The 15,005-nt window shown below is 36.4% G+C and overlaps 1 protein-coding gene across 4 annotated transcripts in view; it reads left to right on the forward strand.

The window, feature by feature from the left end:
* Window positions 1-15,005, forward strand: part of FNDC3B (fibronectin type III domain containing 3B) — a 331,781-nt gene that overhangs the window by 275,729 nt on the left and 41,047 nt on the right. For all 4 annotated transcript variants that reach the window (XM_063096882.1, XM_063096901.1, XM_063096909.1 and 1 more), the window contains exons 15-21: window positions 950-1,088; window positions 3,036-3,107; window positions 5,418-5,536; window positions 7,325-7,430; window positions 8,419-8,591; window positions 10,749-10,862; window positions 11,214-11,363. In XM_063096882.1, the coding sequence (XP_062952952.1) occupies window positions 950-1,088; window positions 3,036-3,107; window positions 5,418-5,536; window positions 7,325-7,430; window positions 8,419-8,591; window positions 10,749-10,862; window positions 11,214-11,363 (873 nt within the window). The remainder of the gene's footprint in view (window positions 1-949; window positions 1,089-3,035; window positions 3,108-5,417; window positions 5,537-7,324; window positions 7,431-8,418; window positions 8,592-10,748; window positions 10,863-11,213; window positions 11,364-15,005) is intronic.

Raw genomic sequence — 15,005 nt, forward strand, 5'->3', positions numbered from 1 at the left:
TCTTTCTCCTTTTAATCAGATTCCTCTTTGCTCTCCACTTTCCTTTGCTCTTCTGCCCATTTCTTTTTCCTCACCTGTTTTTATTTTTCTCTTCTGTTACTCACCCCCTCCCCACTTAGGCTATCTTTGGTCATTAGCATCCACCATTAAGCATTACCTGACGACTTTGTGTTGCAGCCAAAAAAGTGACTACAGCTTTGTGACCATTAAGAGAAAACAAGACAAAACAGTATGCTGCATTCTGTCCTGCAGCACTGTTTATTGATCCTCTGCACATTAGCATATTTCCTAATATGACAAGTGTCTATTTTGGAGATATAAGGTTGTTTTCTGATTCCACCCTCTATTTTCTAATTTGGGCGCCAAATGGTGTTAGGTGGCACGTAGTAGTCACTTAATAAATAGTTGTCAGATTATCAAGTGAACTGTGTGACTACTTGAGGAAAACGATAGTTTTTGATAAGTTAAAAAAAACCCTTGTTTTTGATGCTGGCTATACTGCTAGCATTTCTCCACAAGGTGGCATTGTCCTACTCGTAAGTAAGGGAGGTTATTTTTATCTGCTTTTTCTCCCCTATATTTCCCTCGCACAAAACAATAGGAACTAGGTGGTGACATACTGGTCTTTTTATGTGTCTTTTTAAGAAGGTAAAAGTGTCTTCAACTAAAACCTACCTTGTGGTTTTATTTTTAATTGTTAATAGCCAGCTATAAAGAAAATAAGTGATGCATAAAATAGATACTGTTAAATCAGTACTTGAGTTTAGAGAGAGAAAATGAGTGTGTCTGTCTGAGTTTGGGGATGGCTTGATCTTGCCATGTTAAAAATCATCACATTGAACTAGCGAATTCCCACAAAAATAAGCAAAAAAAAAAAAAAAAAAGTTGTCATTGTCTTAATAATACCTGATAACTAAGGTATGTTAATGTTTTCCTGGTTGTGTTGTAGCTGACAGCTTCTAATATGGAAGGGAAAAGCTGTCCCAGTGAAGTTTTGGTTTGTACGACAAGTCCCGACAGGCCTGGGCCTCCTACCAGACCCATCATTAAAGGACCAGTTACATCTCATGGCTTTAGTGTCAAATGGGGTATGTTTTGTTGCCATCCCTGCTACTACTATTGCTTTTGACAGATTTTTAAAAATTGATTAATTTCAGTAGTGACAAACGAGAAAAATAAATGGACAGTGTTATTTGCAGGGTTTTATGCATTTGGAATATATGTGTGAGAAACATTCTGAGAATTCCACAAGTTGGAATGGATAATTCCATTAAAATGGAATTTTAATGGACAATTGAATTTTAATGGAAATTGAAATGGCCAATTTTAAGAGTATCTATCTCATTTACTTTGATTTTCCTATATTATTAATATTTTTCCTCCTATATTTTTGATGCATTATTGATTTCAATGTAGTAATCTCTGAATATATAGTTCATTCTTCAATAGCTTGTTTTAAAAAAAATTAGCAATATTTCAAAATATTTGATTTATAAAGCTTGAATATTAAAACTAAATTTCAAAATTTAGGTATGTCATCTAAGTGGATTTTGTCATACAGAATATTTGTTACAATGAAATAGGAAAATTTTTGTTTGCGTTGTTATTTGTATGTAATCAGAGTCTTGAACTTCAGGAATTTTTCATATTAAAGTTCGTATGGGATTGGGGTTATCTGGTGGAAGGCTACTGTGGCTCACCTCTGCTGCATGGATTATATCAGTGAAATGAATACACTTAAAATGTTGGAAAACATTTGCAATTATATATAAAACTGTTATGTGTATAATTTTCTCTAGTGTCATATAATAATATTAACTTCCTAGTAAAATGTAGAAATCTAAAATAAGATTTTACCTGGCACCCAAGTAATGTAAGGGGAATTTAAAACATTATTAGACCATTACTGGAGACCAACCACTGAAACACATAACTATTTTGAATTACCAAATAATTTTGAGGCAGAATTATTAGAATATCTATTCTCCTGGAAGACAGGTATGATTAAGAGAAACTAAAAATCTAGGTGTGCTTTTTGCCAGACCATAGAGCATTTTTTCTCTAGAAAATCCTAGGAAGTTCTGTTAACTCTAGGGAAAGTACATTTCCTAAATCTATGAATAAACTTAAGATTTCTTAGAAAAATCTCCACTATATCTAAGAATACAGAGGTGACCGACTGATAGTAGAGGCAGATTCTTCATAGTTTTGCAAAATTATACTGCAGGATGTTTTTCTGCTCAGAAAATAAAACCCCTACAGGCATGGAGTCACCAGTACACTACATACCAGCTGCCAAGGGCTCATGTGCCCAATTGGTACACATGTCCTTTTTAAAATTTTTTTGGCAGCTGGTTCAGGAATCAGAACCCATGACTCTGGTGTTATAATGCCGTGCTTTCACCAACCGAGTTAACCGGCCAGCCCTACATGTTCTTACTGATCCACACCTCTGGTTTTACATCAGGCTTACCTGGCATATAAAGTTTGCTTAGCAAGAAACTGATGGAATGAATTTATTCCCTTTTGATGTTTCACTTATTTTGTCAATAAATTTTGTACTTCTCTTTCCTTCCCTCTCCATCTCTCCAAAGAATCTGATCACTGATAAAATACATGAAATAAAAGAGATTAAAATAATAAAAACAAAAAGAAATATATGAGTATTTCATCTTGCAAAAAAATCACAAAATATTAAAGAGCTGCCTTGAGAATTCTCAAAATAAATTCAGTAACATAACTCTCAGAAAAATTAATTCATGTTGAGTTTTGTTCGTGTTTCACTAAATAAATGCCAACGTTTTGACATTTCTAGCTCTAAGAACTTTGAATAATCTGATAGCATTCAGGGTTTCTTAGTTTGTTTCTTTTGTTTTTTCAAGAAAGGAGTTAGGCGAAATAAATTAATTAGTGTACCTTTTGGTTAAGTCCAGGATTAAGACAATATAATGTTATATGATTTTATGAGTTCTAATGATATTTACCAATAAAAATAAATATCCTTCCACTGCTAATAAGATATGTTTACTTTCCAGATCCTCCAAAGGACAATGGTGGTTCAGAAATCCTCAAGTACTTGCTGGAGATCACTGATGGAAATTCTGAAGGTATAGGTTTTGGAAATTGTTTTATTAAAATCCAGTACAAGCCCTGTTTTCTAATATGGTAAACATCTTTATGGTAATCATTAATTCTAATGATAGAGCTATTATAGTAAACAAACTTTCAGGGCTGTCCACTTTACTCAGTTGGTTAGAGGGTGGTATTATAACACTGAGGTCAAGGGTTCAGATCTCCTTACCTGCCAGCCACCAAAAAACAAAAGTTGTTCTCTACAATAAACAAACTTTAATCACATATTGACAGTTTTTCTCTTTCAAACACAGCACCGTACATCAGAGTCTACTTGAAACATACATTTTTGTCAGCTTTTTTATATTTCTGTGTTATTTTTTTAAACCAAAGTTTCTAATTAATAGAATGAGTAAATAAATTTAAGGTTTTTATCCCCTAACTTGCCATACTTTTTCTGGAAATTCTTACAAGCAAATAAATTGTCAAAAGCAGTCAGTGGGAAGGATAAGTTGGAGACAGTAAAGGAGTTCAGTGATCTACAGATTCCCATGTATGATGACAAACAATACATAGTATTGTAAACTAATGACAAGTTTCACACTTTTATAACAAGTTTAGAAAATGTTGGTTAGAATGTGGTGCTCTAATACCAAGGCCAAGGGTTGAGTTTTTTTTGTTAGGTTACTTATTCATTAGCAGTCACTGTGTGGATAAAAGTGTTTGCAAACAAATTCCTTAGATAGTACAGTACCTTTTAAAAAGTGCTTAGGTTTTCTTTCTAATAAAATTCATTAGGCTTTAATAGAAAAAAGTATAGTCATTAAATAAAATGACACATAATCTCACCATTGTAATAATCCCTGTAACCATTAATTTTTTTGATACTGGCATATGGCAAAATAAAAAATAAAAAAAGGAAACAGAGTTAATAGTAACTTTTACAAATGAAGGGTGCTGATGTGAGGCTTCCCTTTTATTCTCTGCCATGACAGCCACCTGGAGTGTTTTGGTTTTTAAGTGTATAAGGTCCTATTTTAAGCTGAAAACATGAAAATTCTTTGAGATGGGCACAGCTGTTTTTGACATAAAAATCAAATTCTATGCTAAAAATTTGATATAGTTTTTTACATTAGAAAACCTACTTAGGAGAGAAGTCATATAAATCTCTGAGGCTCATTGTGAAAATTTAAGTGTGTTTTGAATTCTCATGGCTCTCTAAGCTACTGATGACAAATCAAAAGTAGGTGCCATTCTGCACTTAAAGTTAACAACTTTGCCAGTGCCTGGATGAGTCATTAATTGACTCTTTTCAATTGTCCGTGCTCCCAGTCTCCTTTTCAGTACATGTTTTCTGACTCTGATATCAGGATTATTGTCTTTAATATTCCTTTTTTATATGGCCTTAGTGCATGTGACTTTTTTGTAAATTTAACCTAGTAAGCAGCTGAGGAAATTTGTGGAAGCTGCTCTAATGAAAATGTCATGGAATAGAGTAAAACATTTTCCCTAAAACAAGTTCATGGAATGAAAGGCTTTTGGTAAGGTGGTCATCTGGAAATATAGCATTAGGAGGAGCAAAACAGAGGAAGGAGAAACATCCTGCTAGCCCCGATTTGTGAAGCAGGCAGCGGGCTGGAGCAGCCCCAGATGCTGCTTGCCGTGGTGGCATCAGCCTCACCAGGCACCCAGACTCCTCCGGCGACCCTGCTTTCTTTCTTCACTCCTGAAGTGGTCAGATCACCTGGGTCACACCAGTGTCTCATTTCTGTCACCCTCCCAGGCATTTTTGTCTCTTAAGTGGGGCTCCATGAAGACAGCAGGCCTTTTCCCAAAGGAAAACACTACAAGGGGAGGATTTCACTCTCTGTGACCTCCGTGCAGATAAGAGCAGGGAGAAATTCCAGCAGCGCCCTGGACTTGCCAGCAGCCTCATGGCTGAGGAAGCAGCCATGGACCCAGCTGACCCCGGCCTTCTCACACCAGGACCATTTCATAGCTTGCTCAACACTGACCTTCGTCTCCTTTTACCACTCCTTCCGTGCCAACTACAAATTTCATATGGCTTCCCGCATCTAAACCTCATAGTCAGCAAATGTAGTAATGGGGATATTAAGTAGTCTAGCCAGCAGTACTAAGTATTAAAAATTACTCCATGTTATTTTAGTGTTTAGCTTTGTAAAGGAAATGGAAAGGGAGCCCTTTGGCTGTTAAAAAAAAAAAAAAAAAGAATAGGAGATGTTGATTTTCATGGAAACCGCTTATAACTTTTTCTTATCAGTAATGGTTGATACTGTTAACGTTTTGCAAAAGGCATAAATTCACACAAGAGTTTTATTTTACAGCAAATCAGTGGGAAGTGGCATACAGTGGATCGGCTACAGAATACACTTTCACCCACTTGAAACCAGGCACTTTGTATAAACTTCGAGCATGCTGCATCAGTACTGGTGGACACAGTCAGGTTGGTTTTGTTTCTGGATAGAAGCGAACATCTAAACTATCTATAACATCAGAATAAAATTACAGTTTAAAAATGTATCTTGGTAATGCAGCCTGCCATAATATCACATGAGAAAATGAAAAATAGAGCTTTTAGAATTATGCTTCAGAGGACATATAAGATTGGCCCAAATGATTCTCAATTGAATTGTGGTATTTTCAGGTACATTTGTCACTTAGTTATTTCTCAGAAGACTTTGGCATAATCACATGTGACAGTTGAAAATTGTCTGGAATTTGAATTAGCTAAACAAGGGAAACCTCAGTTATTGCAGTGATAGAAAAGTATGGAATTTAGAGTCAAAGAGATAAGACCTCTTGCACAGCTCTGCTGTTATCACATCAATTTTGTAAGAATTTGAGATGTACCTTCTCCAAGGTACTTTACTGCCATCTGCTGGAAAGTTTCTGTAAAACCATATAAATGTTGGATGACTGAGCTGAAGGGCACCTCCTTCAATGATGCAGTGCCCAATGTACGCATCTGTAGGTGGCAGCCATTCTCTTATTGTCTATCATTTATATGACCTTAGACCAGCCAGTTAACACATCAGGAGGCTTAGTTTTAACCACATGGTGTTCTCATAGGCTCAGAATAATCTAATAAATAGGCATGAAGTGTTCTAGAAATGAGATAATTATTGTTTAAATGGGTTTAACTTACATTCAGAAAAGTGGGTGAGAGACAAGATAGTAAAAGATGTTTTGACTGTAGATATATTTAACATTATGATTTGAAACCACTAATATTTAGAGAGAAAGAGAAAGAGATGGTGACTTGTAGCCCTGTGCTGAGTTGACTTTTCAAAAGGATGCCTGCCATTTGAATGCCTAATTTTTGCAGTCAACCCACCTCCAACATCGTCTTCTGTTTATTCCCTACCCCTGCTCCACCCCAAGGGCAGCAGTACTTCAATGTCTGTATTGCCCATTTAGACAGACTCCCTGTGAGAAGGTCCAGCTAGACCATTCATATGTACTGCCGAGCTCTCTGGCATGGCTCCCGGGGTGGATTATATCCAAATCAAAGCCCCAGATTATCAGGGGATGCCTCCTTTGTCTGAGGGGTTGCTCAAGGCGTCACAGAGGCTGTGCTGCCTGTGTGTGGAGTCTGATTCCTCTGTACCACTCCTCAGCAAGAAGACTGAGTTTGGCTAAGCTATATTGCTCTGCCTTGTTTTTTCCTTTCTTAAGAAGGGGTCAGCTTCCACCAGCCTCTTACACAACCAAATCCTGCAAAGGAAGGCCTACTTACTTTAGCATTAACCGAACCTGCTGGTTAATTTCAGACTCAGTTGATTAATATTGACTTTATTTGCTTTTCTGCTCTGTATGTGAATGGTTGGCTGTTATGGCACCATTTAAAAATTTCATCCAGCTGTTGTTTTGTGTTCTCTTCTGTCTTCATGAAGGGTCTTTCTAATTTTGATTTAAAGGAAAATAATGATGTGCTTAGAATACACAACATTCATATCTGCTAATCCAACTTAAGAAATAATCATTTTTGTTTTTACCAGTGCCCTGTGCATCGTATGTCCACACTTAAAGCACACACACACACACACACACACATTTACGCACATTCATGTGAAGATCTTATTTTGTAAAAAGTGTGCAATAAGGTATACACATTCAATATCTAACCCCCTTTTGGTAGCATTTACAGTTCTGGGATAGAATTTGCCTGGTAGGTAGAGGTATGATAACTTCACAGTAACTAAGAGATGATTCTCTGGTGTTTCTCCTGCAGTGTTCTGAAAGTCTCCCTGTTCGCACACTAAGCATTGCACCAGGTCAGTGTCGACCACCGAGGGTTTTGGGTAGACCAAAGCACAAAGAAGTCCACTTAGAGTGGGGTGAGTGAACAAATTTTCACATTGACATTGACCATTTGGACAACTGGAGATTAAGACTTAATGCTTTGTAATTAAGTTTCAAGGCTTCCTTCTGAAGTCTTTTTTTTTTTTTTTGTCTATTGAGAATGTCTGTACTCTTTCTCCCGTGCGCTGGCTTGCATTTGTGGTCCCTCCCTGCACTGTCTCTCCTATTCCTGGTGGTGGTTCCGCACTTGCCTTTCTTTGTACTCTACCCTTTGGGGGGCACTCTTCTAGAGAATGTTTTAGAACAGCCCATTTTTTTCAGGAATTTTTCCACTTTATTTGTAAAAGAAAAGCTGTGCTCAATTTAGAGATTAAACCAAAAAGTTTAATCTCTAAGTTTCTCAGGGTAGCATCGAATTCCTCCTACTCTTTGTATGTAAGCACCCTTGCTGCTTTGCTGTGTGTCCTGGTGTTTTTATAGCATTGGCTTAAGCTGTATAAGCGTTTCCTATTGTGCCAGCAATTTGCAGCATGTGAAATTGCAAGTATAAACATGCAGAACTTTAGCAGACCATTTATTCCCACCTCTTATGTCTAAAATATAATAAAATATTGTATTTGTTTTGGGTATTTGTTTCAAGCCAGTTTTAGATCCTGAGTCTTTACTTAGCACGACCTTTGGTTTCAAGTTAAAGAGAAGATTTTTCTTCCCTCCGTTTCTCCCCTTTACCTGGCATTAGAATGTGAAGAAATTTGCCTAACGCTTTTATTCTTTTGGGATTATTTTATTAATGTAATTAAATATACTTAAATGTACTTGCTTTGTGTAGTATGGATAACATCACTCAGGAACTTTTTCTTTTGTATATCTTGTTTTTGGCAGGTGGCGGGTGGGGGGGTTCTTTTGTAAGAGAGGACAGGTTACCTGCATGGTATTTTGCAAAACCTGTGGAAAATCAGGTGTGATTTGTTTAACTGGAAGCACAAAAATTTTCTAAGACGAAAGAAACGTCTCTATTCCCAGATGTTCCTGCATCTGAAAGTGGCTGTGAGGTCTCAGAGTACAGTGTGGAGATGACAGAGCCTGAGGATGTAGCTTCGGAGGTGTACCATGGGCCAGAGCTGGAGTGCACAGTGGGCAACCTGCTTCCCGGAACCATGTATCGTTTCAGGGTGAGGGCTCTGAATGATGGAGGGGTGAGTATAAGGTTATACACTATAATCAGAATACAAGATTCTAGCACTTCCGTTTCTACCCTACTGAAATTTGTCAGCAGTATCTGTCCAACCTTGACAACCGTGAAGGATCTGTGTATAAAATCTTATTTCTGAATTGTTACTTTCGTGACTTCATATAGACCGAGCACTAGAAATTTTCTGTTTCATTAGTCCTCATATTGTTCTATTAGGATAGTGCTCAAGAACATCACCCTGTAGATTCTTTTGGTAGTTTTTGGAATAATTCTATTCTCTCATGGGCTTTATTTATCAGTTTTGAGAAATTAGGACTACATATTAGTCCTAATAAAAGTTTTATACAGTATTGTCTAAATGAACCGGCAATATCTTAAGTTAGTTTTTAAAACCAAAGTGGGGTAGGGCTGGGGATGCCAGCATATTTGTTTTCTTTTGTTTGAAGTAAAAACTGTAGAACTCTCTGGCCCTTCCTTCTACTGCTCCATCTGGAGTTGTTAAGTTGGACTATCAGAGATTGAGGGTATATATGTCAATATTATATTCACAAAGTACTCGTTCTTTTTTTCTTTAAAATTGCAGAGTGACATGGATTTGGGGGGAGATTCATAATGAGAAGTAGGTGGCTTTTTGGTGTGTCAGAGATGGGTATAAACATAAGGGTGTGGGTAAAGCAATTTGATGCCAAAGCCCTCTCTCCCGCTCCCTCCCTGAAGTGCCAGTGGATTGTATAGATGAGCTCTATGCAAATAAATAGATTTAACTAATGGATGAATGAAATTTTTAAAAATAAGAAACGCAACTGACAGTGACACTAAGTTACCAGTGACTTCATATGACTTTTCTAGTGCTCAGTAGTCCTGCTCAAGCCTTTCAGAAGTGAAGTGTGCTTATCTTTACTCAGTTTCAAGTTAGCCACAGCTGGCTATGAAAACCATTAGTATGGAGTAGGCTCTCAAACCTTGAACAGGAGCTGGATTTCTTAAAACCGTAATAGGAAAGAATTTCAGACACAGCACAGATATTTAAATGGAAACAAAAAGTCTAAATGTTAAAGCCATATTGGTGAGAAAATAAGAAAGCCTATGCACCTGAACTTATAGTTATGTAAGAAAGAAGATAGATGGAGACTTTATTTCACTTTTGTGTCTTCCCTTTTCCCCATCAACTTTTCAGGGGATGTCTGCCATAAAGATAGATGTGCAACTGCGTTGATTTGAGTTTTACTTTCTCATCCCTTTCACTGAATTATCATATAGAGAAACTATCTTGAGCTTTGGTTTATTCCTGTTGTACTGGAAATTAACCACATATATCACTGTAGTCATCTTCTGAGGTCCACTTCACAGAGCTTCACCTCCACTTCCTAGTATCTTTTCAAGTTATATTGGAAACTGTGAGAATTGTTTTTGTTTTTGTTTTTTTAACCTTTTCTCATTTTGAAGAGCACAGTCACATATTTCATTAGCCTGGAAATTATTTTACTCTTTGCCCCAACTCTTTGAAATATCAAGTATTCCACTATTAAAATGGGTGGTTTGGTGATTATGGTTCTCTCAAAATGTGTGAAGTCTCTAGTGATGCGTGGCTGTGTACTGATGATAACATAAAGAAAAGAGGAGTGCAGTATAACCTTCGACGGTTGAGATGGTCGGGGACACGCCGAGAAAGCTTTACAGGAGCATTAGTTGTCAAAATGGAAAATACCGATAACTAGAAGAAATAGCTAGAATTTGATAACCAGCAATTCCAGGTAGATTTTTGTGCATTAAAAATTAAACCGCACTATACATCTAGCTTCACTTCTTTGATGTTCTCTGAGAAATATTAAAGCAGAATGCCGTGTTTTGTCAAGAATCAGCATGTTTTTGTTTCTGATGTCACAGTAAAGGGAAAATGTTTCATAAAGCAACTTTCTAATCCTTTTGAATAAATATATGTGTAATAAATATTTACCACTCAGGGAATGTATGTAGGAGAAAACCTCATAAACATTCAATGGAAAGTGAAAACCACAAGGTAGTAATTTTTTAGCTGATTGTATTGATGATGATGTTAGTCTAGCCCTTATTTGGTTATAAGCTTTTATGTGCACACACATGCACAAACACCTGCACACATATATACATACAAGTGTGTGTGTGTGTTCTTCTCTTTCAGTATGGTCCCTATTCAGATGTCTCTGAAATTACCACTGCTGCGGGGCCTCCTGGACAATGCAAAGCACCTTGTATTTCTTTTACACCTGATGGATCTGTCCTAGTGAGTTGGGAGGTAAGTCAGGCACATATTCTGCATCAGATTCTGTTTCTTCTACTTAATCTACCCCCAAATACCAATACAAACTATGAAGAAACTATAAAGCCAAAGTACCCCTGTAAGTGATTTTTTTGTTTTGTATATAGTAATCTCTCTTGGTGCACTGGCTTATCATTTAGAGTCGCAGAAATCTTACCACTTTTCAGAACTGAGAGGAAATTGAGTGTCTCTTTTATGCCTTTCTTCTGTATGTATTTGAAATATTCTGGGGCTTGTTGCCCTTTTTCCCAGTGTTTAATTGAACGTAAACATATTAGGATTTTTTTCTCAATGGAATTATTAACTACTTGGATTTCTGCTTTTCAGAGTCCTGAAAGCTCTGGTGCTGACATCTCAGAGTACAGATTGGAATGGGGAGAAGATGAAGAATCCTTAGAACTCATTTATCGTGGGACAGACACCTGCTTTGAAATAAGAGATCTGTTGCCTGCTGCCCAATATTGCTGTAGATTACAGGTAGGTTGACCTTATTCAGATGATACTCACAAGGACTAGTGTTCCATGAAAGACACTTTGGGAAACCTGCTCAAAGTCTTCATGATAATAGAGCTATCAGGTGGGATGATAAGAGGGGAAAAAAGGAGTCCTTTTAAATAAAAATAAATTTACTTCCCCTCTGTCTTTCTCACCTCTGATAACCTCAGTTCTGTTCAACATATTGTGATCATTGTAGCTTTCTTTTTTTTTTTTTTTCAGTTCCCATTTATGAGTGAGGACACAAAGCATTTCTCTTTCTGTGCCTGGCTTATTTCACAAAACATGATTTTATCTAAGTTCATCCATGTTGCTGTGAACGGCAGGATTTTACTTTTTTTTAATGTCAGAGTAGTATTCCATTGTGAATATATACCACATTTTCCTTATCCTGTCATCCATCGATAGACATTTTGGTTGGTTCCAAGTCTTGTATATTGTAAATAGAGCTGCAGTAAACATGGGAGTGCACATATTCCTTCCACATGATTTCCTTTCCTTGTGGTATACACTCAGCAGTGGGATTGCTGGCTCACATGGCAGTTCTATCTGTAATTGTTTGAGGAATCTCCGTACTGTTTTCCATAGTAGCTGCACTAATTTATAGTCCCACCAACAATATAGGAGTGTTCTCCTTTCTCCACATCCTTGTAAGCATTTGTGATTCTCTTTTTGATAATGGCCAGTCTGACTGGGGTGAGATGATATCTCAGTGTGGTTTTGATTTGCATTTCCCTGATGCTTAGTGATACTGAGCATTTTTTCATGTGTCTGTTGGTCGTTTGTATGTCTTCCTTTGAGAAATATCTATTCAGTTCCTTTGCCCATTTTTTAATCAGGTTACTTATTTTTTTACTGTGAAGCTGTTCCTTGTATATTCACTACCCTTACATCTTGCCTGTTTGTCAGCTTGCTAAAGAAATATCCAAGTTCAGGGGAAAGATGGCACAGCCGCTTAGGGAAGGTGCCTTCCTCTGAGATGCATATTTCAGTAGGAAAACCACTTAGAACAGGCAACAGACAGAAAAGTATCTTACCAGCTGTTAAGTAGAGCCAAAAACAAATATTAAAGTAATTGGAGTAGTCTGCATTAGATTACAGGACCCTACATTCCTCCTCCCGTGATGGTTATCAAGGCTGGTTATCAGAAGCTTCCACTTGGGAATTCAAGTAGAATAACATCAAGAACAATTGGTTTATAGCCTAACTCTCAGAGTGACAATAATCATGAGTTTACTTTTACTTTATTCACTTGGATAAATGATTTTTTTCCCTGCATAAAGCCTGGTGTCCCGAGAAAAGAGGGTTCTTTGTCCATTTCTGTCCATTTGTTCAGTAATATTTCTTAAGCACATCTTTGTTCCAGGATCGAAGGATGATCAGGAGGAGAGATACAAAGATTGATAGGATATAGATGTTGATTTCGAAGAGTTCTATCTCCACACACGTTTAGATTTTCATTGATAAAGAAGCAAAGATGCTAGATTTAGTTTCTCACCTAATTTAAGTCATGGATCAAATTGCTTCTTGCAAATACATTCAGTATCTTTGGCCTCTGAAGGAAATATTCCCTTCATGACTTAATTTTCCACATCACCTGAGGCTTTTCTGTTAAATTCTTAAGGCTGCTTTATCTTAAATGTTTCTGATTAAACTCTTTTGTTATATGCCTTCCTTCCTGCTCCAGAGAAGCACCTGGGCCTTAATTAGCCCTTTTGCAGTGAGTCAGTGTCACAGCACATGATCTGATCTTTATAGTAGCCGTGCTGCATCATTGGGAGGAGGTTAAATTATGTGCCACACTCCTGTTTTTGGGTCGAGGCAGGATATAAATAAAGAGTCATCCGCCACCACAGTAAAGAGCTTCAATCTACTATGCTTTTTGAGTTTTGGTGTCTCTTTATAATGACCTATTTCCTTTTCCTTTTTTTTCAGGGTAAATGTTGTCACTTAGCACTGACTTCCCAAAACTACATATAAAAAAGGTTTTTTTAAAAAAACATTGTTAACATTAATTCAAAATTCATTAATTCACAATTTAACCATTAATTCAAAATTCATTAATTAATTCATTAATTCACAATTTTATCATTACACTTTTTGTGGCCCATTACCAATTCTGCCTAACCCCCCTTCCTCTCCCACTTTCCCACCTCTGGTGGCCTCAGTTCTGTTCTCTCCTTTTGAAAGTTCAGGGAATTATTGTGATTGTTGTATCTTTCTTTCTTTCCTTATTTGCTTATTGTTTTTTTTTCAACTCTCACTTGTGAGTGAGGAAATGCAGTATTTCTCTTTTTTTGCACCTGGCTTATTTCACTGACCATAATTTTCTCTAAGTTCATCCATGTTGCTGCAAATGGCAGGATTTCATTCCATGTTTATAGCAGAATAGTATTCTATTGTGTATTTATACCACATTTTCCTTATCTAGTCATTCATCGATGGACATTTAGGTTGGTTCTGTATTTTGGCTATTGTAACTAGAGCTGTGATAAACGTGGCAGTGCAGGTATCCCTTTGACATGATTATTTCCATATTGCTGGACCATATGGCAATTCTATTTGCACCAAAACTACATTTTAAAAGATTACATTAAAAAAATAGAACCTGCACAATAATCTTACCTCCCTGTACTAACAGGAGTGGAAAATATTTCCAAATGTCTGTACTTATTTGTCTTTATCGGACCTTGTGAAGGGGATATTTCGTTTAAGACCAGTTGCTATGCTAAAAAAGTATTGCCTGGAAAAGGGTCTCCTCAGCTTGTACTGATTTCTTGGTATTTATGAACCAAATATGGATTATTTTCATTTGACATTACTGTACAGCCAAGTTAAACCCAAATATTCTTTTGAATAAATTATAATACCTATACTGTGTTTCATAAAAATTGGGTAAAATATTTCTTGTTATGCTCAGGAAATTTTGAATTTTTATGTTCTTCTTTAGCAATATTTTAATTAAGTACTAGTATAATTCTATTCATGAGGCATATTGGTACTTCAAAAAGTTAGTGGAAAATAGAATTAAAAGATATACAAATCTTTCCATGAACTTTTTGAAGACCCTCATATTTTGGGCATACTATTATTTAGTAAAACATGCTTTTGAATTAACTTTCCTTTGAAAACTAGCAATAATAAGTGGTATAAATTAAGAAAGCATTTTCTATAGAGCCAAGCCAGTAAAAGAAAGTATGATACTGGAATAGAAAGAAAAGTATTATTGGAAAAATTGGTAAGATTATAATCAGTCCTGTATGTTGTTAATAGTATTATACCAACGGTAATTTCCTGATTTTGATCATTATCATGTGGTTATGTTAAGTGTTAGTATTAGGGAAAGCAGGGTGAAAGATATATAGGAATTTTGTACTATTTTTGCAACTTTTTTGTAAGTCTAAAATTAGTTCAAAATAAAAAGTTTTGCAAATGTAGGGAAAATACCATTTTGTTCATGATTTTCTCAGTGGCAAGGAAGTAAAGTACCTATTGTTGGCCTGACACTGCCAGGATTTTACCAGGTTAATCTTTACAGTAATTGTATAGATTATGTTACTATCCCCATTTCACGGTTGAGAAAACAGGCTCAGAGAGATAAACTTAGCTAAGATCATGCAGTTT

The sequence above is a fragment of the Cynocephalus volans genome, chromosome 1, assembly GCF_027409185.1.
Source record: "Cynocephalus volans isolate mCynVol1 chromosome 1, mCynVol1.pri, whole genome shotgun sequence".
Taxonomy (NCBI): domain Eukaryota; kingdom Metazoa; phylum Chordata; class Mammalia; order Dermoptera; family Cynocephalidae; genus Cynocephalus; species Cynocephalus volans.